Raw genomic sequence first — 27,824 nt, 5'->3', positions numbered from 1 at the left:
TCACAGAGAGAGTAAAACCATGTGTTTTCTATCACTAGTCCAACACTGTAGAACTGCTTCAATGGTCCACAGAAAAAGAAACATTAGATAATCATAATTTAGCACTTATATAGGCTACGAACCCTCAGTTATCAGCGCTTCTTATTATTATCCACGGTATGTGGTGCTCATGTATCAACCTCGGAAGGATGAAAGGCTGAGTTTGGCCCCGCCGGGATTCGAGCCTGGTCAGCAGCCTCTGCACGGATGTCAAAGCGAGCGCTCTACTCACTGTGCCACTTGACTGGCTAATATGTTACAAAGAAGAAATTAGATAAACTCTAGGCTTGCCAGATTACAAGAAAGAATTTACATTGTATTGTCATGACAGAAATGGGTGGGCACTAGCAGTGCTGACACAAGGACACAGCCATTGTTATTTTCCAATTGCATTGAGTGGCGGCAGCAGCAGCAATGAGGACCAACCTCGGTTGGGATGATGATTTTTGTAAATATGTTCTATGTACAGTGCTTAGGCGTAAGCGCTATATAAATAAATCAACAATAGCAGTGCAAACATTTGAAAACTTGGTGTTTGGTTGTCCCTTGGACGTCTCGGTTCCTCACACTAGAGTGGCTCTTTTACACAAGACTAAAATGCAACATGTGACTGTTTTCCGTGCCAGCAAATGTGAAGTCATATTGTTGAACTCTTCCAATATTATCCTAACTAGTTGACCAGTGTTAAACCCTGCACCTTTACTTCACACTCCTGATAACGGTGAGCCGCACACAACTGAAACCCATGACTGTGGAGCTACCACTGGTTTCCTTTGACTCCCAGAAGTCCCTAGATCTTATACGCTTTGTGGCCGAGCCTTGCTATCAAGACCAGAATGGTCAATTGGTGGCTTGTTATGCCGTCTGTGCTCCAGAAGAGCTGGTGAATTGCCAAATGCCGCATCAGCACAGGTAGCTGAGTTGGTTTCACTAACAAGGGCTTGTCATTTGGCAGAACAAGTCAATAATATACGTATACAGATTCCAAGTGCTTTTGCCATAGCCCGTGATTTTGTACATTTGCGGAAGTAACACAGCGTCCTGACTTCTTCCGTTGCCTCTATAAAGAATCACACATATGCAGGTTCCATGTTAGATGCAATCATGCTTCCCAAGGAAATAGACATAATTAACTGTGGAGCACATCAGTCACTAGATGCTGAGGGAATTTGTGGAAATAATCGACTGAGAAGCCGGTGCCAACCCTCAGAATGAGTTATGTAATTTGCAGTGCTCTCTTTTAAGACTCTTGAGGAGCTGGCACAGATGCTACAATAGGGCATACGTAAAGGCTGTTGTTTACATGAGGACTATGGGGAGATGTACTGGACTCTTGGGAGGCCAAAGATACTGCTACCTTACCAGGCTATGATACAGCACGGACAAGCACATGTGGGAAAAGTGGAAAAGGTTTCGACATTAAATAAACACTGGTCTTGCTCAGACTTTGCATCCATAGCTCAGGAATACTGTAGCAGGTGAATTATCTGCCTCCAGAATAATACAGAGAAGATTGTTCCCAGTACACAGGGAGTGTATCCACTGCCTTATGGCCATTTCGTTAAATTCCAGGTGGATTTTACTCATTTGACCACTGTAATAACCTGCAGTATGTTCTTGTGGTCCTAACATTGAATGAATGTTTTGGCTGCGTTCACGCTTACCCTTGTCGGTGACTGGATGCCATCTCAGTAGTGAACACATGAATTCAGTATTTGTGCCAAGATTTGTGATACCTCAGAGTATAAGGGAAACACTTTGTCAATCAAATTATGAAATACCTGTTTGCTGCTCCCAATACTCAGCATAATCTCCACTGCCCCCAGCATCACCCAGTCTGCAGGTGCAATGGATCATCAGGATGGTGTATTGAAGAATACGTTGGCAAAGTTCTGCTCAGAGACTGACCTCAAGTGGCCAGAGGCCCTGCCCTTGGTACTGTTTAATATGCAGAGCACTACAGATCAGAGGATGTGGCTGAGCCCGCACACGGTCATGTACAGACACCCTATGAGACTGCCTTCATCCCCACATGCAAGGGAGATTAATGCGAGCATGCACCTGACCAATGATAATCCTCTTGTATATGTTAGAAATCTTATTTATTCTCTTAGTTCTCTTCAAGCACAGGTGTGGGAGACTGCTTCAGGAACAGACTGAAGCCGCCCATTCTCTGCAGCCTGGTGATTTCATACTTGCAAAGAGTTACCAGCCAAAACCTGCCTTAACTCAAAGATGGCATGGACCTTACTGGGTAGTACCACTAATTCTGCATTAAAAGCGAAAGAGTTACCTATCTGGTACCACGATTCTCAATGCAAGCATGTGTTGTCACCAGAAGAATGAGCAGTGACCTCAAGTGAATGGGACTCTGTTGTCTACTCATAACACTGAATGACTTTCTTCTTTCCAAACAGTACAAGCCAGTCTCCACTAGGCATGGACCCAGGCATATATCTGGGAGGAAGCCGAATCTTTGGTTTGCAATGGCTCACTCTGAAGTAGAGTCATGGTCCTGGTACCAGCCAGTCTGCACCAGGCATAGGGCAGAGAGGAAGTTCAACCTTTGCTTCTAGTGGCTTCCTCTGAAGTAGAGTTGTGGTCCTGGTACCAGCCAGTCTCCACAGGCATAGGTCCAGGAGGAAGCTAAACCTTTGCTTTGTAGTGGCTTACTCTGAAGTTAAGTCATGGTCCTGGTACCAGCCAGTCACCACCAGGCATAGGTCCGGGAGGAAGCTGCACCTTTGCTTTGTAGTGGCTTCCTCTGAAGTAGAGTCGTGGTCCTGCTACCAGCCAGTCTCCACCAGGCATACGTCTGGGAGGAAGCTGAACCTTTGCTTTGTAGTTTCTTCCACTGAAGTAGAGTCATGGTCCTGCTACCAGCCAGTCTCCACCAGGCATAGGTCCGGGAGGAAGCAGAACCTTTTCTTTTTAGTTGCTTCCTCTGAAGTAGAGTTGTGGTCCTGCTACTTGCCAGTCACCACCATGCATAGGTCCGGGAGGAAGATGCACCTTTGCTTTGTAGTGGCTTCCTGTGAACTAGAGGTGTGGTCCTGCTACCAGCCAGTCTCCACCAGGCATAGGTCTGGGAAGAAGATGAACCTTTGCTTTGTAGTGGCTTCCTCTGAAGTAGAGTCATGGACCTGGTACCAGCCAGTCTCCATCAGGCATAGGTATGGGAGGAAGCCAAACCTTTGCTTTGTAGTGGCTTTCTCCGAAATAGAGTTGTGGTGCTGGTACCATCCAGTCTCCACCAGGCATAGGGCAGAGAGGAAGTTGAACCTTTGCTTCATAGTGGTTTCCACTAAAGTAGAGTTGTGGTCCTGGTACCAGCCAGTCTCCCCCAGGAATAGGTCAGGGAGGAAGCCAAACCTTTGGTTTGCAATTGCTCACTCTGAAGTAGAGTCGTGGTCCTGGTACCAGCCAGTCACCACCATGCATAGGTCCGGGAGGAAGATGCACCTTTGCTTTGTAGTGGCTTCCTCTGAAGTAGAGTCGTGGTCCTGCTACCAGCCAGTCTCCACCAGGCATAGGTCCGGGAGGAAGCGGAACCTTTTCTTTTTAGTTGCTTCCTCTGAAGTAGAGTCGTGGTCCTGCTACCTGCCAGTGTCCACCAGGCATAGGTCTGGGAGGAAGCTGAACCTTTGCTTTGTAGTGGCTTCCTCTGAAGTAGAGTCATGGTCCTGGTAACAGCCAGTCTCCACAGGCATATGTCTGCAAGGAAAATTATGCTTTACTTTACAGTGGCTAACTCTGAAGTAGAGTTGTGGACCTGGTACCAGCCAGTCTCCATCAGGCATAGGTATGGGAGGAAGCCAAACCTTTGCTTTGTAGTGGCTTTCTCTGAAGCAGAGCTGTGGTCTTGGTACCAGCCAGTCTCCACAGGCATAGGTCTGGGAGGAAGCCAAACCTTTGCTTTGTAGTGGCTTTCTCTGAAATAGAGTTGTGGTGCTGGTACCATCCAGTCTCCACCAGGCATAGGGCAGAGAGGAAGTTGAACCTTTGCTTCATAGTGGCTTCCACTGAAGTAGAGTTGTGGTCCTGGTAGCAGCCAGTCTCCTCCAGGCATAGGTCCAGGAGGAAGATGAACCTTTGCTTGTAGTGGCTTCCTCTGAAGTAGACATGTGGTCCTGGTGCCAGCCAGTCTCCACAGGCATAGGTCCGGGAGGAAGCTGAACCTTTGCTTTGTAGTTGCCTACTCTGAAGTTGAGTCCTGGTACAAGTAAGTCTCCACGAAGCATAGGTCTGGGAGGAAGCTGAACCTTTGGTTTGTAGTGGCTTCCTCTGAAGTAGAGTTGTGGTCCTGCTACCAGCTATTCTCCACCACACATGGACCCGGGAGGAAGCAGAACCTTTGCTATGAAGTGGCTTCCTCTGAAGTAGAGTCATGGTCCTGCTACCAGCCAGTCTCCACCAGACACAGGTCCGGGAGGAAGGTGAACTTTTGCTTTATAGTGGCTTCCTCTGAAGTAGAGTCGTGGTCCTGCTACTAGCCAGTCTCCACCAGGCATTGGTACGGCAGGAAGCTGAAACTTTGCTTTGTAGTGGCTTCCTCTGAAGTAGAGTCACAGTCCTGGTAACTGCCATTCTCCACCAGGCATAGGACTGGGAGGAAGCTGAACCTTTGCTTTGTAGTGGCTTTCTCTGAAGTAGAGCTGTGGTCCTGCTACCAGCCAGTCTCCACCAGGCATATGTCTGGGAGGAAGCTGAACCTTTGCTTTGTAGTGGCTTCCTCTGAAGTAGAGTCGTGGTCCTGCTACTAGCCAGTTTTCACCAGGCATAGGTCCGGGAGGAAGCTGAACCTTTGCTTTGTAATGGCTTTCTCTGAAGTAGAGCTGTGGTCCTGCTACCAGCCAGTCTCCACCAGGCATATGTCTGGGAGGAAGCTGAACCTTTGCTTTGTAATGGCTTTCTCTGAAGTAGAGCTGTGGTCCTGCTACCAGCCAGTCTCCACCAGGCATATGTCTCGGAGGAAGCTGAACCTTTGCTTTGTAGTGGCTTCCTCTGAAGTACAGTTATGGTCCTGGTACAAGCGTCAATGTATTGTGTCCTGGAAAGGGAGGGACCAGTGGGTTTTTGGGAGCTGGGAATGTGAAATTAATCTTCCCTTGCTGTTTGTACCTAGGCCAGATTCCTTATCCGTATGATGCCCTTCCAAATTACCTGCAGACTCTTGCCCCAGAACAGCAGGGCTTGACACCAGCCCCCACAGTCCGAACTAAGACTCCACCCATGCCAACTCCAAGTGCCCTAAATTATTTGTCTTGCCTGAATTGATGTATTTGTCTGACTTGCCTCTTTTCTATTCTATTCTGTAATTAGGTCATAATTGGCAAATGCGTAAACAGATTATTTGCACGAAGAACAACTCTGTCCTCACCAGGATGGTCAACGCTACAGGTTAATGTTTTGGTGATGAGGTTACTATTAGATCAAGAGATTTCCCACTGGGATTTAATACATTGGCTATCACAGGAAGGTGCATTCAGAGAGGGAATTAGGAGAGTAATCAAGTCAATATTCAGAATTAATATGTTTCCTAATTTCATATTTAGGTTACATGAAAGCTCCAGTAACTGAAAGGTTTGCTTAAACAAATCACAAGTTATCTGTCAAACATTGGGGCTGAGAGAAATAGGTCATATTTTCTCATCCAGCATGCAGTGTCCCAGGTGAAGGGCGTTGTTTTACAGTCAATGAGGTATGATATAGTTAGATAGATAGGTGGGTTCCAGTACATTGTCAATGCATCTTACCATTAGTGGCTCAAGGATCAAGGCCCTTGCACAGTGGACTGAACCAGCCTAGAGCAGTGTAGACAATGGGCCCACTCCTAAGTGTCCAGCAGTCGTCATGGGGCAGACTAGAAATCATCATATTCCGTCACTGGTTGAAGTGAACATAAAGAACAAACGTCTCTGGAATTAATGGCTTCATTGTTTTGATGGGCAGTGGAAAACGTTTGTCAGAAGGCGTAGCAGTAGTTGTTATTGATCCTTCACAAGTCAGGTAACTAGCACTCTATAAAAGAAAGGGGCCAGTAGAGCAGGTCATTTGGGGTCCTGTTAGATGCAGGATGTGGTTTCCTTGACTAGCAAGTTAATGAGTAAGAATACCTCTGATTGTCATTGCCTGAAATTGATACGTGAGACTGATTTCTCCCACAGTTCAGAGGCAGGGAAAAACTAGATTGCAGTGCTTTTTGTTTAGGTTGCATATCCGAAGTGCCTTGTTCCCTGCGTGCATGCCTACTTTCTAGGTGTGATATGTGAGAAGCACCTGCGGGTTTTCAGTCGGGAGAGGAAACCTCTTGCTTGTAGTGTGAGCTTGCATTGACTGTTGCAGCATCAAATGCCATATCATATCATCTGTGTTGGCGGCACACTCCCACAGACACTGCAGGTGCCAACGAGAGATACGAAGCAGAGAGGAAGCTTTGTGCCGCCATGCTGAACAACATCTGTCGCATAGCTGAGCTGTCCGAACCATAGAGAGAGCAGAAACCAAGCCGGACCTGAAAGGTAGGTAGGAGAAGCTGTAGAAGCCGTTCAAGCACTGGCGTGCCCATAGTAAAAGGGTGGGGCACTGTGTGGGAGTGGGAGAAGGCAATCCAAAGCACAAGTGGGAGGTGTATCCCTACGGCTTGCTACGTGGCTAATGTTCCTAGTCCCAGTACTTGGGAAGAAGGAAAAGTACCCCAAATGAAAAGGGGAACTTGGGGAAGCGAAATACCCCCTTGGTTACGAAGCTATTGACTGTTGTGTTGAAAGTCCTGGCAGCAGAGTACAACAGGTGAATGGCAAGTCTAGGATTCACACCCAGAAAGTTGAAATTGAAAGTCCTGGCAGGAGAGTATACCAGGCAAGCTAGAGAATTGAAGAAAAACAGGAAGGAAGAGCAATACCCATTCTTGAAAAGAACAGTACAACAGATCTGGCAGGGAGTATACCAGGTGTTGTGTGAGTCTGGAACCCACATCCAAGTTGTGGCATTCTAAAGAGGGAATCCAAAGGAAGATTCAGACCCTTAGGATTTGAACTGCATTCCATGAGGAGAAAACCTGGGGAAGAGAGTAATTTCCCTGGGAGTTAATTACAACACTAAGAGGAGGGAGTTATCCTCTTGGGCTGCAGGAACTTGCTTATTCTTTTTTTTTTCAAACGTTTTACTGTGGTGATGAGAATCTTGGGGAAGGGATCCATCCCCTGGACATGTCAACACTATCCATAGATTATTTGTGCACTCTTTCAACCCAAAGAAATTACCCTTAGCACTGTCTAGTTAATTTTGGTGTGAGAGGGCGAGGATAGAATTTCGGACGCAGGACATTTTTTCTTTGGACATCTTTACAACTGACAAACCCTTCATTGTGTGGTTGAGCTAGGGAAATACCTCCTAGATTAGAGACAGTGAGGTCTCTCCCATCCCCCATTATTATTTCAATAAAAGTTTGTATTCACAAACATAAGCCTTCTGTGTCCGCATCCCATTCCTGGTTCCTCAAAGAGTCCATACAGGGCTCGCAAAATCTACTAGCCCTCTTGGATTGGCGAGTAGGTTTTTTAATGAAGGGCGAGTACCATTTGCATGATGCTCGACCTTACTGGTGACAATGGGGATGTAAGAATCTTATTTTTCATTTATTGCAAACACACTGTGTTTGCAGTAAGTGGCAAATACAGGTTTTACTGTGCATTTAAAACCTTGACACTAACAACCCTTGCGTCCTCATCCTCCTTGATCTCTCTTCTGTCTTTGATACTGTCAACCATGCCATCCTGCTAAACCGCCTCCGTGATAACCTGGGGATCACTGGTCAGGCTCTGGCGTGGCTGACTTCTTTCCTCTCTGACTGACCAACCCAGGTCCAACTTGGGTCCTTCCTCTCCGATATCTTTTTCTGTACCTGTGGTGTCCCCCAGGGGTCTATCCTCTCTCCCTGGCTTTTCAACCAATACCTGCCACTCCTGGCCCATTGCATCACCGCTCTCTGCCCCCACTTCCAGTGCTATGCGGAAGACACCAAGCTCATCTTCAGGTTACCCTCGGCCTGCTCCTCTACTTCCTTCATCTCCGACTGTCTGTCTGCTATCCAGCAGTGGTCTGCCGCCAATGACCTCTGCCTTAATGCCAGTAATACTGATATTCTGCTCATCGGCACACCCGCTTCCTCCTTTCCTGTAGCTCTCTGGCTGGCCGCTCTTGGTCCTCTTCCGGACCCCACCTGCAAGGCTTAAAACCTTGTGGTCATCTTTGACTCTACACTCTCCTTCTCTCCCCACATCTCTGACGTATCTAAGAAGTCACACTACCAGCTGCACCTCTTCAGGGGTATGCTTCCTTTCCTCTACTTCCCCCAGAAGCTCACTGTCTCCAGAGCTCTGGTTTTCTCTAGGCTGGACTATTGCAACAGCCTCTTTTTAAATCTGCCTGCTTCTACTCTCCGCCCTAGGCAACTTATCCAGAACAGGACTGCGAGACTTGTCCTTGGCCTCAAGCCCAGGAATCGTATCTCTCCAGGACAGAAATCTCTGCACTGGCTCCCAGTGGCTCCCAGTGGCTGCGAGGATTAAGTTCAAAACCTTCTGCATCGTCCACAAGGCCTTCTGGGCCTGGGGCCTCAATACCTTAAACTCTCTCTTCCTTCCCTCTGTTCCCCCTCCCTTGCCTCGTCGCGCCTTGAAACACCTGTGTATAGGCGCGTTATAAATGCCATATCATATCATCAGTGTAAATCTTCTTCAGTCAAAAATCTGGGTGTGAGGATTTCCTCCTCCCTTCCGATGGCAGAGCAGGTATCTGCGGTATGTAAATCAGATCACTTCAAATTGCGTACCATGTGGAAAGTTCTCACTTTCATCCCTGTCAATTCCACATCCCTGTGGTAGCGGCACTCATTCTCAGCACGGCCGACTACTGCTACTCGCTTTATTTCGACGTGCCGCTGTAGCTCATAAATAGGATCCAGATGCTCCAGAATGCGGTGGCCAGAGCAATACTGCGCCCGCCGTCTCGAGCACACATATCTCTTCTGGTTAGACAGCTCCATTGACTTCAGATTGAGAAGCAGATTCTATGATTCTATTCAAGTCAATGGGCCTCATTACAAGGCTTGTGCTCCCGTAATGAATGGTGCCGGAACGGGACCGGCACCGTTCATTACGGGATGCGCAATTAGGAGGTCCCCTAGCGGGACCCGGAACAGACGTCTGGTAAAACCCCCTATGGGGGCTCAAATGGGAACGGGGAATGGTTTTGTGCATGAGGAATTACCGGGTCCTCCATGGTCGGAATGACCCAGTAATTCCTCATTCATAGAACCCGGTACTGGAACCCGGTATGGAGGCAGCCATAAAGGCATGGCTACCTCCATACTCGTAATGAGGCCCAATGTGTATTGCTCATCTGGCCTTCTACAAACTGGGGGCAGAATATTTACAGGAAATATTTTCTCATTACGTTCCTTCTTGCCCTCTCTGCTGCCAGGCTGCCCTTCTGCTGTGTATTCCATGTGTAAGACTGGTGCGGACTGGCAGCCGTGCTTTCTCGGTGGTAGCTGCAAAGGTTTGGAATGATCTTCCCTGGGCACTCCGAGCTACTGCTGATCACCTTGCCTTCCGCTGCTCCTTGAAAACCTTTTTGTTTTAGGCCCCCTCTCTCTACTACTGCCTCACCTCTGCTGCTTAGCACCAAGATGCCTTTGGGCAAATGTGTGCTGTATAAATATATATGACATAACATAACATGCTTGACAGCATTGTAGCAAATATGAAGTGTGCTTGTGGCGACATGTAACATTACAAAAAGTAGCACTGGTAATTATATTGTCCCCAGCCACCTTGGGGCAAGTGCATTTCTCTTAGGTCGATTATATAAACTAATGAAATCGCCCTGCAGGTCTAGTGGGATTGTTAAGCATTTGTAGGGCCTGCCATACAGGCTTTCAAAATTGTGCCCTCAGAGTTGAACTCAGGTAGTTGTTAGTGGCCGGTGCCATCATTTGAACCAGTTGGCAATGCTGGGGATTGTTTTGTAGGAAATGTCCTGTTGCAGTGCTTGGCAGGCCTTGCAGTAGTGGGGAGTCCAACCTGTTAGACCAATAGGTTGCAGTTTCTTTCGCCAGGTAAAGTAGCGTTGATATTGCTCTTCGTTTGTGTCTAGGAATTTCAGATGAGCTGCCAGCTCCTTGGCACTGGGGAAGTCGTTAACATGGATGAAGGCATCAGCAGGAACAAATCGCTCATAGTTTTCCCGCGGTGGGCCGAGGACTACGGGGACAGTCCCAGACATCAGTGCATTGTTCCAGAGCTTCTCAGTGATATAGTCCTGGTTGAGAGAGTTCTCAAAGGCCAGGTAGAACTTGTACTGGGAGATTGTGGGCTGCAATATATTGCTGGACAGAGTCTTGTTTCTACGTCCAAACATATCAATATTGATGTGGTTCTTCAGCTGATTGTAATATGCCACTCTTGCCAAGGTCGGTCTCCAGTTACTGACCACCCAAGCCACCAGCTTGGTCTTGGTTGGGATGCTGAAGTTTTGAGGAGTAATAGCTTTTTCAATCCAGCCGTAGGGGCAGAAAATGTCTGAGTCAACCCTGTAGCTCATGGTCAGGTTGAAGAGGTTGTCCATTATATGGAGGTTGGGGCTGTGTCTCGGGGACTCCAGGTTGAACCAGATCCAGCGCTGGTTGTGTGGTCTCGGCTCCCGGGGAAGCCCTACTTTAGTGAAGATGACGTCCCAGTGATGGATAATTACGGCATCTGCGCGGTTGTACCAGTTCCTCTCTGTAGTGAAATTGCAGCCAAATATTCCATAGTCTTCTGCACACCGATCCAATGGAAATTGGTATCCAAAAGGCCGGGACCAGACTAGGATGACCACCTCTCTACGCGTACCTCTATCAGAGTAGGGGGTCGTTTTCTTGTGGTCCCCATCTCCTGCAGAGTGTGTGCTTGTCGTCTCTACTTTCGGGCACGTCGTCAGAGTTCTTCCTTTCGAGGATTGATGGATAAAGGAGAATATGCAGAAGCTGGTCAGAAATGAGACAAGAACGTAAAAGACTATGGCCTTCCAAAAAGATGCCGCCTGCGTCTTGGAGTCCATGTCAGAGGCTGGAGAGGAGAGAACACAAGGACATCTGGTTATTTACAGCTTTGGACCAGAGGGAAAACACAGAAGAAACTATGAATGAAGTTTCCAACAGAAAGCAATAGAGAAACACATGAAACAGGCAGCAACTAATGTAGACCACAAAATGCAAACATACACAGACAATGACTAAAATGTAAGTGTATTAAGATTGGCTCCTGTTGATGTGACGGCAATCATGCACAAATGGCTGATACACTATGTAGGTTTCTGTCAAAAAGTGCTAGAAGTAGAAAGTGCTTGAGGTAGTTGGGAGGAGGTTATATTGTTCACAGTTTCTCCCCAATAACAGAGTCTGACTACTCAAATGCAAACATTGATCTATTCAAATGTATTAGAAAAAGCAAGTTCCTTGAACATCTTGCTATGCACCCACCCAACCTTAGGGTTTAGGAGACAGGACAGAAACTGTGAGTAGTCGTAATACTACTCCAGATGTGGAAGCCCCCAGGGTTCTTCATGGATTAGAAGTTGGTGCAACTAATAGTAACCCAAAGAGAGAAACATCAGCGATGTCGTGTCCGGAAAGGACATGGTTAACGGAGCGTGACGAGAAGGCTCGTCACAGGGAAATGGACAAATGAAAGAGGCAAACTCGGGCATGTGCAGGGGGGTTAATGCCGCCCTCGGGCTGTGCATTAAGGTACAGAATAAAGAGAAGACGTGTTTCCCTCTACCTCAGTGTCAGTCATCTCTGGCACGCTTTTCTCTCTCGGTGAAATTTCAGACTGAGGTGACAAGCCTTTGAGAGAGGAAAAGTGTGGGCAGGGGACTTGTTGGTTAGTGGCGCGGGGGGAGGTGAGTATGAACTGTTGAGTTCAGAAGTGTGTTAGTATAGGCCATGTGAATGAACAACCGTTAAGAAACTAGCACAATTTTGCTTGACACAGGGCTGATTCTCATATTGACACATTTTATTAATGAATGATAACAGGTGTGAAAGATTAGAAGTGTAATGAAAGTGTCAAGTGGTGTCAGATCAGGGGGTGGGCTGGTGGTGCAGAGTAAGTCAGATTGTGCAGATGAAGGTCATGGGCCATTATGTGTGGACTCCGATCCAACATTGTTTCCATCAATGTGTACCTATATGGGAAGATGCGGGTCCTTTGGAAATAAGGACTGATCCTACACCCACCGGGGAGGCTAGTAGCAGGAATTAATTCTTTTTTGGAGAATGTTTTGCAAATACATAGATGAATTTTAGCAAGCCCTCGATTTGTACACCACTAAGGCACTGTTTTAACTCGACTGTCTGCCCTGAGAAGACACTTATTTACTAGAGACCCTTTATGTTGCCACTGATGCGCTGTTCATAACTTGACTGTCTGCCCTGGGAAGACACTTATTTACTAGAGACCCTGGATGTTGCCACTGATGCGCTGTCCATAACTTGACTGTCTGCCCTGGGAAGACACTTATTTACTAGAGACCCTGGATGTTGCCACTGATGCGCTGCCCGTAACTCGACTGCCTGCCCTGGGAAGACATTTACTAGAGACCCTGGATGTTGTCACTGATGCGATGTCCGTAACTCGACTGTCTGCCCTGGGAAGACACATATTTACTAGAGACCCTGGATGTTGCCACTGATGCGCTGTCCATCACTCGACTGTCTGCCCTGGGAAGACACTTATTACCTAGAGACCCTGGATGTTGCCACTGATGCGCTGTCCATCACTCGACTGCCTGCCCTGGGAAGACACTTATTTACTAGAGACCCTGGATATTGCCACTGATGCGCTGTCCATCACTCGACTGTCTGCCCTAGGAAGACACTTATTTACTAAAGACCCTGGATGTTGCCACTGATGCGCCACCCATAACTCGACTGTCTGCCCTGGGAAGACACTTATTTACTAGAGACCCTGGATGTTGCCACTGATGCGCTGTCCATCACTCGACTGTCTGCCCTAGGAAGACACTTATTTACTAAAGACCCTGGATGTTGCCACTGATGCGCCACCCAAAACTCGACTGTCTGCCCTGGGAAGACACTTATTTACTAGAGACCCTGGATGTTGCCACTGATGCGCTGTCCATCACTCGACTGTCTGCCCTAGGAAGACACTTATTTACTAAAGACCCTGGATGTTGCCACTGATGCGCCGCCCATAACTCGACTGTCTGCCCTGGGAAGACACTTATTTACTAGAGACCCTGGATGTTGCCACTGATGCACTGTCCATAACTCGACTGTCTGCCCTAGGAAGACACTTATTACCTAGAAACCCTGGATGTTGCCACTGATGCGCTGTCCATCACTCAACTGTCTGCCCTGGGAAGACACTTATTTACTAGAGACCCTGGATGTTGCCACTGATGCGCTGTCCATAACTCAACTGTCTGCCCTGGGAAGACACTTATTTACTAGAGACCCTGGATGTTGCCACTGATGCGCTGTCCATCACTCGACTGTCTGCCCTGGGCAACACTTAGTTACTAGAGACCCTTGATGTTGCCACTGAAGCGCTGTCCATAAATCGACTGTCTGCCCTGGGAAGACACTTATTTACTAGAGACCCTGCATGTTGCCACTGATGCGCTGTCCATAACTCGGCTGTCTGCCCTGGGAAGACACTTATTTACTAGAGGCCCTTGATGTTGCCACTGATGTGGTGCCCATAACTCGACTGTCTGCCCTGGGAAGACACTTATTTACTAGATACCCGTTGCCCCTGATGCCCTGTCCATCAATCGACTGTCTGCCCTGGGAAGACACTTATTTACTAGAGACCCTTGATGTTGCCACTGAAGCGCTGTCCATAAATCGACTGTCTGCCCTGGGAAGACACTTATTTACTAGAGACCCTGCATGTTGCCACTGATGCGCTGTCCATAACTCAACTGTCTGCCCTGGGAAGACACTTATTTACTAGAGACCCTTGATGTTGCCACTGCTGCACTGTCCATAACTCGACTGTCTGCCCTGGGAAGACACTTATTTACTAGAGACCCTTGATGTTGCCACTGAAGCGCTGTCCATAAATCGACTGTCTGCCCTGGGAAGACACTTATTTACTAGAGACCCTGCATGTTGCCACTGATGCGCTGTCCATAACTCAACTGTCTGCCCTGTGAAGACACTTATTTACTAGAGACCCTTGATGTTGCCACTGCTGCACTGTCCATAACTCGACTGTCTGCCCTGGGAAGACACTTATTTACTAGAGACCCTTGATGTTGCCACTGAAGCGCTGTCCATAAATCGACTGTCTGTCCTGGGAAGACACTTATTTTACTAGAGACCCTTGATGTTGCCACTGATGCGCTGTCCATAACTCGACTGTCTGCCCTGGGAAGACACTTATTTACTAGAGACCCTTGATGTTGCCACTGAAGCGCTGTCCATAAATCGACTGTCTGCCTTGGGAAGACACTTATTTACTAGAGACCCTGTATGTTGCCACTGATGCGCTGTCCATAACTCAACTGTCTGCCCTGTGAAGACACTTATTTACTAGAGACCCTTGATGTTGCCACTGCTGCACTGTCCATAACTCGACTGTCTGCCCTGGGAAGACCCTTATTTACTAGAGACCCTTGATGTTGCCACTGAAGCGCTGTCCATAAATCGACTGTCTGTCCTGGGAAGACACTTATTTTACTAGAGACCCTTGATGTTGCCACTGATGCGCTGTCCATAACTCGACTGTCTGCCCTGGGAAGACACTTATTTACTAGAGACTCTTGATGTTGCCACTGAAGCGCTGTCCATAAATCGACTGTCTGCCCTGGGAAGACACTTATTTACTAGAGACCCTGTATGTTGCCACTGATGCGCTGTCCATAACTCAACTGTCTGCCCTGTGAAGACACTTATTTACTAGAGACCCTTGATGTTGCCACTGCTGCACTGTCCATAACTCGACTGTCTGCCCTGGGAAGACACTTATTTACTAGAGACCCTTGATGTTGCCACTGAAGCGCTGTCCATAACTCGACTGCCTGCCCTTGGAAGACACTTTTTTACTAGAGACCCGTTGCCACTGATGCGCTGTTCATAACTCAACTGTCTGCCCTGGGAAGACACTTATTTACTAGAGACCCTGGATGTTGCCACTGATGTGCTGTCCATAACTCGGCTGTCTGCCCTGGGAAGACACTTACTAGAGACCCTTGATGTTGCCACTGATGCGCTGTCCATAACTCGACTGTCTGCCCTGGGAAGACACTTATTTACTAGAGACCCTGGATGTTGCCACTGATGCGCTGCCCATGACTCGACTGTCTGCCCTTGGAAGACACTTATTTGCTAGAGACCCTTGATGTTGCCACTGATGCGCTGTCCATAACTTCACTGTCTGCCCTGGGAAGACACTTATTTACTAGAGACCCTTGATGTTGCCTATGATGCGCTGTCCATAACTCGACTGTCTGTCCTGGGAAGACACTTATTTACTAGAGACCGTTGATGTTGCCACTGATGCGCTTCCCACGACTCGACTGTCTGCCCTTGGAAGACACTTATTTGCTAGAGACCCTTGATGTTGCCACTGATGCGCTGTCCATAACTTCACTGTCTGCCCTGGGAAGACACTTATTTACTAGAGACCCTTGATGTTGCCTATGATGCGCTGTCCATAACTCGACTGTCTGTCCTGGGAAGACACTTATTTACTAGAGACCGTTGATGTTGCCACTGATGTGCTGTCCATAACTCGGCTGTCTGCCCTGGGAAGACACTTATTTACTAGAGACCCTTGATGTTGCCACTGATGCGCTGTCCATAACTCGACTGTCTGCCCTGGGAAGACACTTATTTACTAGAGACCCTGGATGTTGCCACTGATGCGCTGACCATGACTCGACTGTCTGCCCTGTGAAGACACTTATTTACTAGAGATCCTTGATGTTGCCACTGATGCGCAGTCCATAACTTGACTGTCTGCCCTGGGAAGACACTTATTTACTAGAGACCCTGGATGTTGCCACTGATGCGCTGCCCATGACTCGACTGTCTGCCCTGTGAAGACACTTATTTACTAGAGATCCTTGATGTTGCCACTGATGCGCAGTCCATAACTCGACTGTCTGCCCTGGGAAGACACTTATTTACTAGAGACCCTGGATGTTGCCACTGATGTGCTGTCCATAACTCGGCTGTCTGCCCTGGGAAGACACTTATTTACTAGAGACCCTTGATGTTGCCACTGATGTGCTGTTCATGACTCGACTGTCTGCCCTGGGAAGACACTTATTCACTAGAGACCCTTGATGTTGCCACTGATGCGCTGTCCATAACTTGACTGTCTGCCCTGGGAAGACACTTATTTACTAGAGTCCCGTTGCCACTGATGCGCTGCCCATAACTCGACTGTCTGCCCTGGGAAGACACTTATTTACTAGAGACCCTTGATGTTGCCTATGATGCGCTGTCCATAACTCGACTGTCTGTCCTGGGAAGACACTTATTTACTAGAGACCGTTGATGTTGCCACTGATGTGCTGTCCATAACTTCACTGTCTGCCCTGGGAAGACACTTATTTACTAGAGACCCTTGATGTTGCCACTGATGCGCTGTCCATAACTCGACTGTCTTCCCTGGGAAGACACTTATTTGCTAGAGACCCTGGATGTTGCCACCGATGAGCTGTCCATAACTCGACTGTCTGTCCTGGGAAGACACTTATTTACTAGAGACCGTTGATGTTGCCACTGATGTGCTGTCCATAACTTCACTGTCTGCCCTGGGAAGACACTTATTTACTAGAGACCCTTCATGTTGCCACTGCTGCACTGTCCATAGGTCGACTGTCTGCCCTTGAAAGATACTTATTTACTAGAGACCCGTTGCCACTGATGCGCTGTTCATAACTCGACTGTGTGCCCTGGGAAGACACTTATTTACTAGCGACCCTTGATGTTGCCACTGCTGCACTGTCCATAACTCGACTGTCTGCCCTTGGAAGATACTTATTTACTAGATACCCTTTGCCACTGATGCGCTGTTCATAACTCGACTGTGTGCCCTGGGAAGACACTTATTTACTAGAGACCGTTAATGTTGCCACTGATGCACTGTCCTTAACTTGACTGTCTGTCCTTGAAGACACTTATTTACTAGAGACCCTTGATGTTGCCACTGATGCGCTGTCCATCACTCGACTGTCTGCTCTGGGAAGACACTTATTTACTAGAGACCGTTGATGTTGCCACTGATGCGCTTCCCACGACTCGACTGTCTGCCCTTGGAAGACACTTATTTGCTAGAGACCCTTGATGTTGCCACTGATGCGCTGTCCATAACTTCACTGTCTGCCCTGGGAAGACACTTATTTACTAGAGACCCTTGATGTTGCCTATGATGCGCTGTCCATAACTCGACTGTCTGTCCTGGGAAGACACTTATTTACTAGAGACCGTTGATGTTGCCACTGATGTGCTGTCCATAACTCGGCTGTCTGCCCTGGGAAGACACTTATTTACTAGAGACCCTTGATGTTGCCACTGATGCGCTGTCCATAACTCGACTGTCTGCCCTGGGAAGACACTTATTTACTAGAGACCCTTGATGTTGCCACTGCTGCACTGTCCATAACTCGACTGTCTGCCCTGGGAAGACACTTATTTACTAGAGACCCTTGATGTTGCCACTGATGCGCTGTCCATAACACGACTGTGTGCCCTGGGAAGACACTTATTTACTAGAGACCCTGGATGTTTCCACTGATGCGGTGTTCATAACTCGACTGTCTGCCCTGGGAAGATCCTGCAAGGGAACAGAATCTTCAGGAAGCGTTGGGGGTCTGCAAGGGTGCAGAATCTTCAGGAAGGGTTGGTGGCCTGCAAGGGAACAGAATCTTCAGGAAGCATTGGGGGTCTGCAAGGGAACAGAATCTTCAGGAAGCGTTGGGGGTCTGCAAGGGTGCTAAATCTCCAGGAAGGGTTGGGGGCCTGCAAGGGAGCAGAATCTTCAGGAAGGGTTGAGGGCCTGCAAGGGTGCAGGATCTTCAGGAAGGGTTGAGGGTCTGCAAGGATGCAGAATCATCAAGAAGGGTTGGAGATCTGCAAGGGTGCATAATCTTCAGGAAGGGTTGGGGGTCTGCAAAGGTGCAGGATCTTCAGGAAGGGTTGGGGCCTAAAAGGGAGCAGAATCATCAGGAAGGGTTGGGGTCTGCGAGGGTGCAGAAACTTCAGGAATGGTTGGGGGCCTGCAAGGGTGCAAAGTCTTCAGGAAGAGTTGGGGGCCTTCGAGGGTGCAAAATCTTCAGGAAGGCTTGGGGGCCTGCAAGTATACAGGATCTTCAGGAAGGATTAGGGGCCTGCAAGAGTGCAAAATCTTCAGGAAGCGTTGGGGGTCTGCAAGGGTGCTAAATCTTTAGGAAGGGTTGGGGGCCTGCAAGGGAGCAGAATCTTCAGGAAGGGTTGAGGGCCTGCAAAGGTGCAGGATCTTCAGGAAGGGTTGAGGGCTTGCAAGGATACAGAATCATCAAGAAGTGTTGAAGGCCTGCAAGGGTGCAGAATCTTCATGAAGAGTGGGGGGCCTGCTAGGGTGCAGAATCTTTAGGAATGGTTGGGGGTCTGCAATGGTACAGAATCTTCAGGAAGGGTTGGGGGCCTGCAAAGGTGCAGAATCTTCAGGAATGGTTTGGGGCCTGCAAGGGGGTAGAATCATCAGGAAGGGTTGGAGGCCTGCAATGATGCAGAATCTTGAGGAAGGGCTGGGGGTCTGCAAGGGTGCAGAATCTTCAGGAAGGGTTGGGGGCCTGCAAGGGGGCAGAATCATCAGGAAGGGTTGGGGGCCTGCATGGGTGCAGCATCTTCAGGAAGGGTTAGGGGCCTGCAAGGGTGCAGAATCTTCAGGAAGGGTTAGGGGCCTGTATGGGTGCAGAATCTTCAGGAAGGGTTGGGGGCCTGTATGGGTGCAGAATCTTCATGAAGGGTTGGGGGCCTGCACGGGTGCAGATGCAATAGGAAGGGTTGGTGGCCTGCAACGGTGCAAAATCGTCAGGAAGGCTTGGGGCCTGCAACGATGCAGGATCTTCAGGAAGGATTAGGGGCCTGCAAGGGTGCAGAATCTTCAGGAAGTGTGGGGGGCCTGCAAGGGTCAGGATCTTCAGGAAGAATTGGGGGTCTGCAAGGGTGCAGAATCTCCAGAAAGGGTTGGGTGTCTGCAAGGATGCAGAATCATCAGGGAGGGTTGGGGTCCTGCAAGGGAGCAGAATCTTCAGGAAGAGTTGGGGGCCTTCAAGGGTGCAAAATCTTCAGGAAGGCTTCGGGGCCTGCAAGTATACAGGATCTTCAGGAAGGATTAGGGGCCTACAAGGGTGCAGAATCTTCAGGAAGAGTGTGTGGCCTGTAAGGGTGCAGGATCCTCAGGAAGGGTTGGGGGTCTGCAAGTGTGCAGAATCTCCAGAAAGGGTTGGGGGTCTGCAAGGGTGCTAAATCTCCAGGAAGGGTTGGGGGCCTGCAAGGGAGCAGAATCTTCAGGAAGGGTTGAGGGCCTGCAAGGGTGCAGGATCTTCAGGAAGGGTTGAGGGTCTGCAAGGATGCAGAATCATCAAGAAGGGTTGGAGATCTGCAAGGGTGCATAATCTTCAGGAAGGGTTGGGGGTCTGCAAGGGTGCAGAATCTTCAGGAAGGGTTGGGGGCCTGCAAGGGGGCAGAATCATCAGGAAGGGTTGGGGGCCTGCATGGGTGCAGCATCTTCAGGAAAGGTTAGGGGCCTGCAAGGGTGCAGAATCTTCAGGAAGGGTTAGGGGCCTGTATGGGTGCACAATCTTCAGGAAGGGTTGGGGGCCTGTATGGGTGCAGAATCTTCATGAAGGGTTGGGGGCCTGCACGGGTGCAGATGCAATAGGAAGGGTTGGTGGCCTGCAAGAGTGCAAAATCGTCAGGAAGGCTTGGGGGCCTGCAAAGATGCAGGATCTTCAGGAAGGATTAGGGGCCTGCAAGGGTGCAGAACCTTCAGGTAGTGTGGGGGGCCTGCAAGGGTCAGGATCTTCAGGAAGAATTGGGGGTCTGCAAGGGTGCAGAATCTCCAGAAAGGGTTGGGTGTCTGCAAGGATGCAGAATCATCAGGGAGGGTTGGGGTCCTGCAAGGGAGCAGAATCTTCAGGAAGAGTTGGGGGCCTTCAAGGGTGCAAAATCTTCAGGAAGGCTTGGGGGCCTGCAAGTATACAGGATCTTCAGGAAGGATTAGGGGCCTGCAAGGGTGCAGAATCTTCAGGAAGAGTGTGTGGCCTGTAAGGGTGCAGGATCTTCAGGAAGGGTTGGGGGTCTGCAAGTGTGCAGAATCTCCAGAAAGGGTTGGGGGTCTGCAAGGATGCAGAATCATCAGGAGGGTTGGGGGTCTGCAAGAGTGCAGAAAATTCAGGAAGGGTTGGGGACCTGCAAAGGAGCAGAATCTTCAGGAAGCGTTGGGGGTCTGCAAGGGTGCTAAATCTTCAGGAAGGGTTGGGGGCCTGCAAGGGAGCAGAATCTTCAGGAAGGGTTGAGGGCCTGCAAAGGTGCAGGATCTTCAGGAAGGGTTGAGGGCCTGCAAGGATACAGAATCATCAAGAAGGGTTGAGGGCCTGCAAGGGTGCAGAATCTTCATGAAGAGTTGGGGGCCTGCAAGGGTGCAGAATCTTTAGGAAGGGTTGGGGGTTTGCAATGGTGCAGAATCTTCAGGAAGGGTTGGGGGCCTGTAAGGGTGCAGAATCTTCAGGAATGGTTTGAGGGCTGCAAGGGGGTAGAATCATCAGGAAGGGTTGGGGGCCTGCAATGATGCAGAATCTTAAGGAAGGGCTGGGGGTCTGCAAGGGTGCAGAATCTTCAGGAAGGGTTGGGGGCCTGCAAGGGTGCAGAATCATCAGGAAGGGTTGGGGGCCTGCATGGGTGCAGCATCTTCAGGAAGGGTTAGGGGCCTGCAAGGGTGCAGAATCTTCAGGAAGGGTTGGGGGCCAGCACGGGTGCAGAATCTGAAGGATGGGTTGGGAGTCTGCTAGGGTGCAAAATCTTCAGCAAGGGCCAGGGGCCTGCAAGGGTGCAGATGCAACAGGAAGGGTTGGTGGCCCGCAAGGGTGCAAAATCATCAGGAAGGGTTGGGGTCCTGCAGGGGTGCAGAATCTTTGGGAAGGGTTGGGGGTCTGCAAGGGTGCAGAATCATCAGTAAGGGTTGGGGCCTACAAGGGTGCAGAATCTTCAGGAAGGATTGGGGGTCTGTAAGGGTGCAGAATCTTCAGGAAGGGTTGGGGGCCTGCATGGGTGCAGCATCTTTAAGAAGGGTTGGGGGCCTGCAAGCGAGCAGAATTATCAGGAAGGGTTGGGGTCTGCAAGGGTGCAGAATCTTCAGGAAGGGTTGGGGCCTGCAAGCGAGCAGAATCATCAGGAAGGGTTGGGGTCTGCAAGGGTGCAGAATCTTCAGGAAGGGTTGGGGGTCTGCAAGGGTGCAGGATCTTCAGGAAGGGTTGGGGGCCTGCAAGCGAGCAGAATCATCAGGAAGGGTTGGGGTCTGCAAGGGTGCAGAATCTTCAGGAAGGGTTGGGGCCTGCATGGGTGCAACATTTTCAGGATGGGTTAGGGGCCTGCAAGGGTGCAGAATCTTCAGGAAGTGTTGGGGTCCTGTATGGGTGCAGAATCTTCATGAAGGGTTGGGGGTCTGCAAGGGTGCAGAATCTTCAGGAAGGGTAAGGGGCCTGCAAGGGTGCAGAATCTTCAAGAAGGCTTGGGGGCCTGCAAGGATGCAGGATTACCAAAAAGCTTGGAGATCTGCAAGGATGCATAATCTTCAGGAAGGGTTGGGGGTCTGCAAGGGTGCAGAATCTTCAGGAAGGTATGGGGGCCTGCAAGGGTGGAGAATCTTCAGGAAGACTTGGGGGCCTGCAACGATGCAGGATCTTCAGGAAGGATTAGGGGCCTGCAAGGGTGCAGAATCTTCAGAAAGGGTTGAGGGCCTGCAACGATGCAGGATCTTCAGGAAGAATTGGGGGTCTGCAAGGGTGCAGAATCTCCAGAAAGGGTTGGGTGTCTGCAAGGATGCAGAATCATCAGGGGGGGTGGGGTCCTGCAAGGGAGCAGAATCTTCAGGAGGCGTTGGGGGTCTGCAAGGTTGCTAAATCTTCAGGAAGGGTTGGGGGCCTGCAAGGGAGCAGAATCTTCAGGAAGGGTTGAGGGCCTACAAGGGTGCAGGATCTTCAGGAAGGGTTGAGCGCCTGCAATGATGCAGAATCACCAAGAAGGGTTGGAGTTCTGCAGGGGTGCATAATCTTCAGGAAGGGTTGGGGGTCTGCAAGGGTGCAGGATCTTCAGGAAGGGTTGGGGGCCTGAAAGGGAACAGAATGTTCAGGAAGCGTTGGGGGTCTGCAAGGGTGCTAAATCTTCAGGAAGGGTTGAGTGCCTGCAAGGGAGCAGAATCTTCAGGAAGGGTTGAGGGCCTGCAATGATGCAGAATCACCAAGAAGGGTTGGAGATCTGCAAGGGTGCATAATCTTTAGGAAGGGTTGGGGGTCTGCAGGAAGGGTTGGGGGCCTGAAAGGGAGTAGAATCATCAGGAAGGGTTGGGGTCTGCGAGGATGCAGAAACTTCAGGAAGGTCCAGGGGCCTGCAAGGGTGCAGACTCATCAGGAAGGGTTGGGGGCCTGCAATTGTGCATTATCGTCAGGAAGGGATGGCGTCCTGCAAGTGTGCAGAATATTCAGGAATGGTTGAGGGCCTGCAAAGGTGCAGAATCTTCAGGAAGAGTGGGGGGCCTGCAAGGGTGCAGGATCTCCAGGAAGGGTTGGGGGTCTGCAAGGGTGCAGGATCTCCAGGAAGGGTTGGGGGTCTGCAAGGGTGCAGAATCTCTAGAAAGTGTTGGGGGTCTGCAAGGGTGCAGAATCATCGGTGAGGGTTGGGGGTCTGCAAGGGTGCTGAATCTTCAGGAAGGGTTGGGGGCCTGCAAGGGACCAGAATCTTCAGGAAGCGTTGGGGGTCTGCAAGGGTGCTAAATCTTCAGGAAGGGTTGTGGGCCTGCAAGGCTGCAGAATCTTCAGGAAGGATTGAGGGCCTGCAAGGGTGCAGACTCATCAGGAAGGGTTGGGGGTCTGCAGGAAGGGTTGGGGGCCTGAAAGGGAGTAGAATCATCAGGAAGGGTTGGGGTCTGCAAGGGTGCAGAAACTTCAGGAAGGTCCGGGGGCCTGCAAGGGTGCAAACTCATCAGGAAAAGTTGGGGACCTGCAAGGGTGCAGAGTCTTCAGGAAGAGTTGGGGGCCTGCAAGGGTGCAGAATCTTCAGGAAGGATTAGGGGCCTGCAAGGGTGCAGAATCTTCAGGAAGAGTGTGTGGCCTGTAAGGGTGCAGGAACTTCAGGAATGGTTGGGGGTCTGCAAGGGTGCAGAATCTCCAAAAAGGGTTGGGGTCTGCAAGGATGCAGAATCATCAGGAGGGTTGGGGGTCTGCAAGGGTGCAGAATCTTCAGGAAGGGTTGGGGGCTTGCAAGGAAGCAGAATCTTCAGGAATGGTTTGGGGCCTGCAAGGGTGTAGAATCATCAAAAGGGTTGGAGATCTGCAAGGGTGCATAATCTTCAGGAAGGGTTGGGGGTCTGCAAGGGTGCAGGATCTTCAGGAAGGGTTGGGGGCCTGCAAGCGAACAGAATCATCAGGAAGGATTGGGGCCTGCATGGGTGCAACATCTTCAGGAAGGGTTAGGGGCCTGCAAGGGTGCAGAATCTTCAAGAAGTGTTGGGGTCCTGTATGGGTGCAGAATCTTCATGAAGGGTTGGGGGTCTGCAAGGGTGCAGAATCTTCAGGAAGGGTAAGGGGCCTGCAAGGGTGCAGGATCATCAAAAGGCTTGGAGATCTGCAAGGATGCATAATCTTCAGGAAGGGTTGGGGGTATGCAAGGGTGCAGAATCTTCAGGAAGGGTTAGGGGCCTGCAAGGGTGCAGAATCTTCAGGAAGGCTTGGGGGCCTGCAACGATGCAGGATCTCCAGGAAGGATTAGGGGCCTGCAAGGGTGCAGAATCTTCAGGAAGAGTGGGGGGCCTGCAAGGGTCAGGATCTTCAGGAGGAATTGGGGATCTGCAAGGGTGCAGAATCTCCAGAAAGGGTTGGGGGTCTGCAAGGATGCAGAATCATCAGGGAGGGTTGGGGTCCTGCAAGGGAGCAGAATATTCAGGAAGCGTTGGGGGTCTGCAAGGTTGCTAAATCTTCAGGAAGGTTTGGGGGCTTGCAAGGGAGCAGGATCTTCAGGAAGGGTTGAGCGCCTGCAATGATGCAGAATCACCAAGAAGGGTTGGAGTTCTGCAAGGGTGCATAATCTTCAGGAAGGGTTGGGTGTCTGCAAGGGTGCAGGATCTTCAGGAAGGCTTGGGGGCCTGCAAGGATGCAGGATCATCAAAAGTCTTGGAGATCTGCAAGGATGCAGAATCTTCAGGAAGGGTTGGGGGCCTGCAAGGGTGCAGAATCTTCTGGAAGGCTTGGGGGCCTGCAACGATGCAGGATCTCCAGGAAGGATTAGGGGCCTGCAAGGGTGCAGAATCTTCAGGAAGAGTGGGGGGCCTGCAAGGGTCAGGATCGTCAGGAGGAATTGGGGGTCTGCAAGGGTGCAGAATCTCCATAAAGGGTTGGGGGTCTGCAAGGATGCAGAATCATCAGGGAGGGTTGGGGTCCTGCAAGGGAGCAGAATCTTCAGGAAGTGTTGGGGGTCTGCAAGGTTGCTAAATCTTCAGGAAGGGTTGGAGGCCTGCAAGGGAGCAGAATCTTCAGGAAGGGTTGAGGGCCTGCAAGGGTGCAGGATCTTCAGGAAGGGTTGAGCGCCTGCAATGATGCAGAATCACCAAGAAGGGTTGGAGTTCTGCAAGGGTGCATAATCTTCAGGAAGGGTTGGGGGTCTGCAAGGGTGCAAGATCTTCAGGAAGGGTAAGGGGCCTGCAAGGGTGCAGAATCTTCAGGAAGGCTTGGGGGCCTGCAAGGATGCAGGGTCATCAAAAGGCTTGGAGATCTGCAAGGATGCAGAATCTTCACGAAGGCTTGGGGGCCTGCAACGATGCAGGATCTTCAGGAAGGATTAGGGGCCTGCAAGGGTACAGAATCTTCAGGAAGAGTGGGGGGCCTGCAAGGGTCAGGATCCTCAGGAAGAATTGGGGGTCTGCAAGGGTGCAGAATCTCCAGAAAGGGTTGGGGGTCTGCAAGAATGCAGAATCATCAGGGAGGGTTGGGGTCCTGCAAGGCAGCAGAATCTTCAGGAAGCGTTGGGGGTCTGCAAGGTTGCTAAATCTTCAGGAAGGGTTGGGGGCCTGCAAGGGAGCAGAATCTTTAGGAAGGGTTGAGCGCCTGCAATGATGCAGAATCACCAAGAAGGGATGGAGTTCTGCAAGGGTGCATAATCTTCAGGAAGGGTTGGGGGTCTGCAAGGGTGCAGGATCTTCAGGAAGGCTTGGGGGCCTGAAAGGGAACAGAATCATCAGGAAGGGTTGGGGGTCTGCGAGGATGCAGAAACTTCAGGAAGGTCCAGGGACCTGCAAGGGTGCAGACTCATCAGGAAGGGTTGGGGGCCTGCAAGGGTGCATTATCGTCAGGAAGGGATGGTGTCCTGCAAATGTGCAGAATATTCAGGAATGGTTGAGGGCCTGCAAAGGTGCAGAATCTTCAGGAAGAGTGGGGGGCCTGCAAGGGTGTAGGATCTCCAGGAAGGGTTGGGGGTCTGCAAGGGAAGGGTGCAGAATCTCCAGAAAGTTTTGGGGGTCTGCAAGGGTGCAGAATCATCAGGGAGGTTTGGGGGTCTGCAAGGGTGCAGAATCTTCAGGAAGGTTTGGGGACCTGCAAGGGAGCAGAATCTTCAGGAAGGGTTGAGGGCCTGCAAGGGTGCAGGATCTTCAGGAAGGGTTGAGGGCCTGCAAGGGTGCAGAATCATCAGGGAGGGTTGGAGATCTGCAAGGGTGCATAATCTTCAGGAAGGGTTGGGGGTCTGCAGGAAGGGTTGGGGGCCTGAAAGGGAGTAGAATCATCAGGAAGGGTTGGGGTCTGCAAGGGTGCAGAAACCTCAGGAAGGTCCGGGGGCCTGCAAGGGTGCAAACTCATCAGGAAGGGTTGGGGGCCTGCAAGGGTGCAGAGTCTTCAGGAAGAGTTGGGGGCCTGCAAGGGTGCAGAATCTTCAGGAAGAGTGTGTGGCCTGTAAGGGTGCAGGATCTTCATGAATGGTTGGGGGTCTGCAAGGGTGCAGAATCTCCAGAAAGGCTTGGGGTCTGCAAGGATGCAGAATAATCAGGAGGGTTGGGGGTCTGCAAGGGTGCAGAATCTTCAGGGAGGGTTGGGGGCCTGCAAGGGAGCAGAATCTTCAGGAAGCGTTGGGGGTCTGCAAGGTTGCTAAATCTTCAGGAAGGGTTGGGGGCCTGCATGGGAGCAGAATCTTCAGGAAGCGTTGGGGGTCTGCAAGGTTGCTAAATCTTCAGGAAGGGTTGGGTGCCTGCAAGGGAGCAGAATCTTCAGGAAGGGTTGAGGGCCTGCAAGGGTGCAGGATCTTCAGGAAGGGTTGAGGGCCTGCAATGATGCAGAATCACCAAGAAGGGTTGGAGTTCTGCACGGGTGCATAATCTTCAGGAAGGGTTGGGGTTCTGCAAGGGTGCAGGATCTTCAGGAAGGGTTGGGGGCCTGAAAGGGAGCAGAATCATCAGGAAGGGTTGGGGGTCTGCGAGGGTGCAGAAACTTCAGGAAGATCCGGGGACCTGCAAGGGTGCAGACTCATCAGGAAGGGCTGGGGGCCTGCAAGGGTGCATTATCGTCAGGAAGGGATGGCATCCTGCAAGTGTGCAGAATATTCAGGAACGGTTGAGGGCCTGCAAAGGTGCAGAATCCTCATGAAGAGTTGGGGGCCTGCAAGGGTGCAAAATCTTCAGGAAAGGTTGGGGGCCTGAAAGGGTGCAGAATTGTCAGGAAGGGTTGCGGGCCTTCAATGGTGCAGAATCTTCAGGAAGGGTTGAGGGTCTGCAAAGGTACAGACCCGTCAGGAAGGGTTGGGGCCTGCAATGGTGCAGAATGTTCATGAAGTGTTGGGGTCCTGCAAGGGTGTAGAATCTTCAGGAAGGGTTGGGGGTCTGCAAAGGTACAGACCCGTCAGGAAGGGTTGGGGGCCTGCAATGGTGCAGAATGTTCATGAAGTGTTGGGGTCCTGCAAGGGTGTAGAATCATCAGGGAGGGTTGGGGGCCTGCAAGGGAGCATAATCTTCAGAAAGCGTTGGGGGTCTGCAAGGTTGCTAAATCTTCAGGAAGGGGTGAGGGCCTGCAAGGGTGCAGGATCTTCAGGAAGGGTTGAGGGCCTGCAATGATGCAGAATCACCAAGAAGGGTTGGAGTTCTGCAAGGGTGCATAATCTTCAGGAAGGGTTGGGGGTCTGCAAGGGTGCAGGATCTTCAGGAAGGGTTGGGGGCCTCAAAGCAGGCAGAATCATCAGGAAGGGTTGGGGGTCTGCGAGGGTGCAGAAACTTCAGGAAGATCCCTGGACCTGCAAGGGTGCAGACTCATCAGGAAGGGTTGGGGGCCTGCAATCGTGCAGAATCTTCATGAAGTGTTGGGGGCCTGCAAGGGTGCAGAATCTTCAGGAAGGGTTGGGGGTCTGCAAAGGTGCAGAATCTTCAGGAAGGGTTGGGGGCCTGCAAGGGTGCAGAATCGTCAGGAAGGGTCAGGGGCCTGCAAGGGTGCAGAATCCTCATGAAGGGTCGGGCCCGCAAGGGTGC

At 50.6% G+C, this 27,824-nt stretch overlaps 1 protein-coding gene across 1 annotated transcript; it reads right to left on the bottom strand.

The window, feature by feature from the left end:
• Positions 1 to 330: 330 nt before the first annotated feature.
• LOC138498146 (3-galactosyl-N-acetylglucosaminide 4-alpha-L-fucosyltransferase FUT3-like) lies at positions 331 to 11,147 on the bottom strand. Its single transcript, XM_069622023.1, has one exon. It carries the CDS (start codon positions 11,143 to 11,145, stop codon positions 10,036 to 10,038), a length of 1,110 nt encoding a protein of 369 aa, XP_069478124.1. The 5' UTR covers positions 11,146 to 11,147; the 3' UTR covers positions 331 to 10,035.
• Between the last annotated feature and the right edge of the window lie 16,677 nt (positions 11,148 to 27,824).

The sequence above is a fragment of the Ambystoma mexicanum genome, chromosome 5q (assembly GCF_040938575.1).
Source record: "Ambystoma mexicanum isolate Mex_15411 chromosome 5q, UKY_AmexF1_1, whole genome shotgun sequence".
In the NCBI taxonomy this organism is placed as follows: Eukaryota; Metazoa; Chordata; class Amphibia; order Caudata; family Ambystomatidae; genus Ambystoma; species Ambystoma mexicanum.
Note: the sequence above shows the minus strand (reverse complement) of the source record. Positions and strands in the feature narration are given on the sequence as shown.

What these genes read in the sequence shown, in the direction of transcription:
- LOC138498146 (XM_069622023.1), bottom strand. Translation starts at nt 11,145, where the DNA reads ATGGACTCCAAGACGCAGGCGGCATCTTTTTGGAAGGCCATAGTCTTT.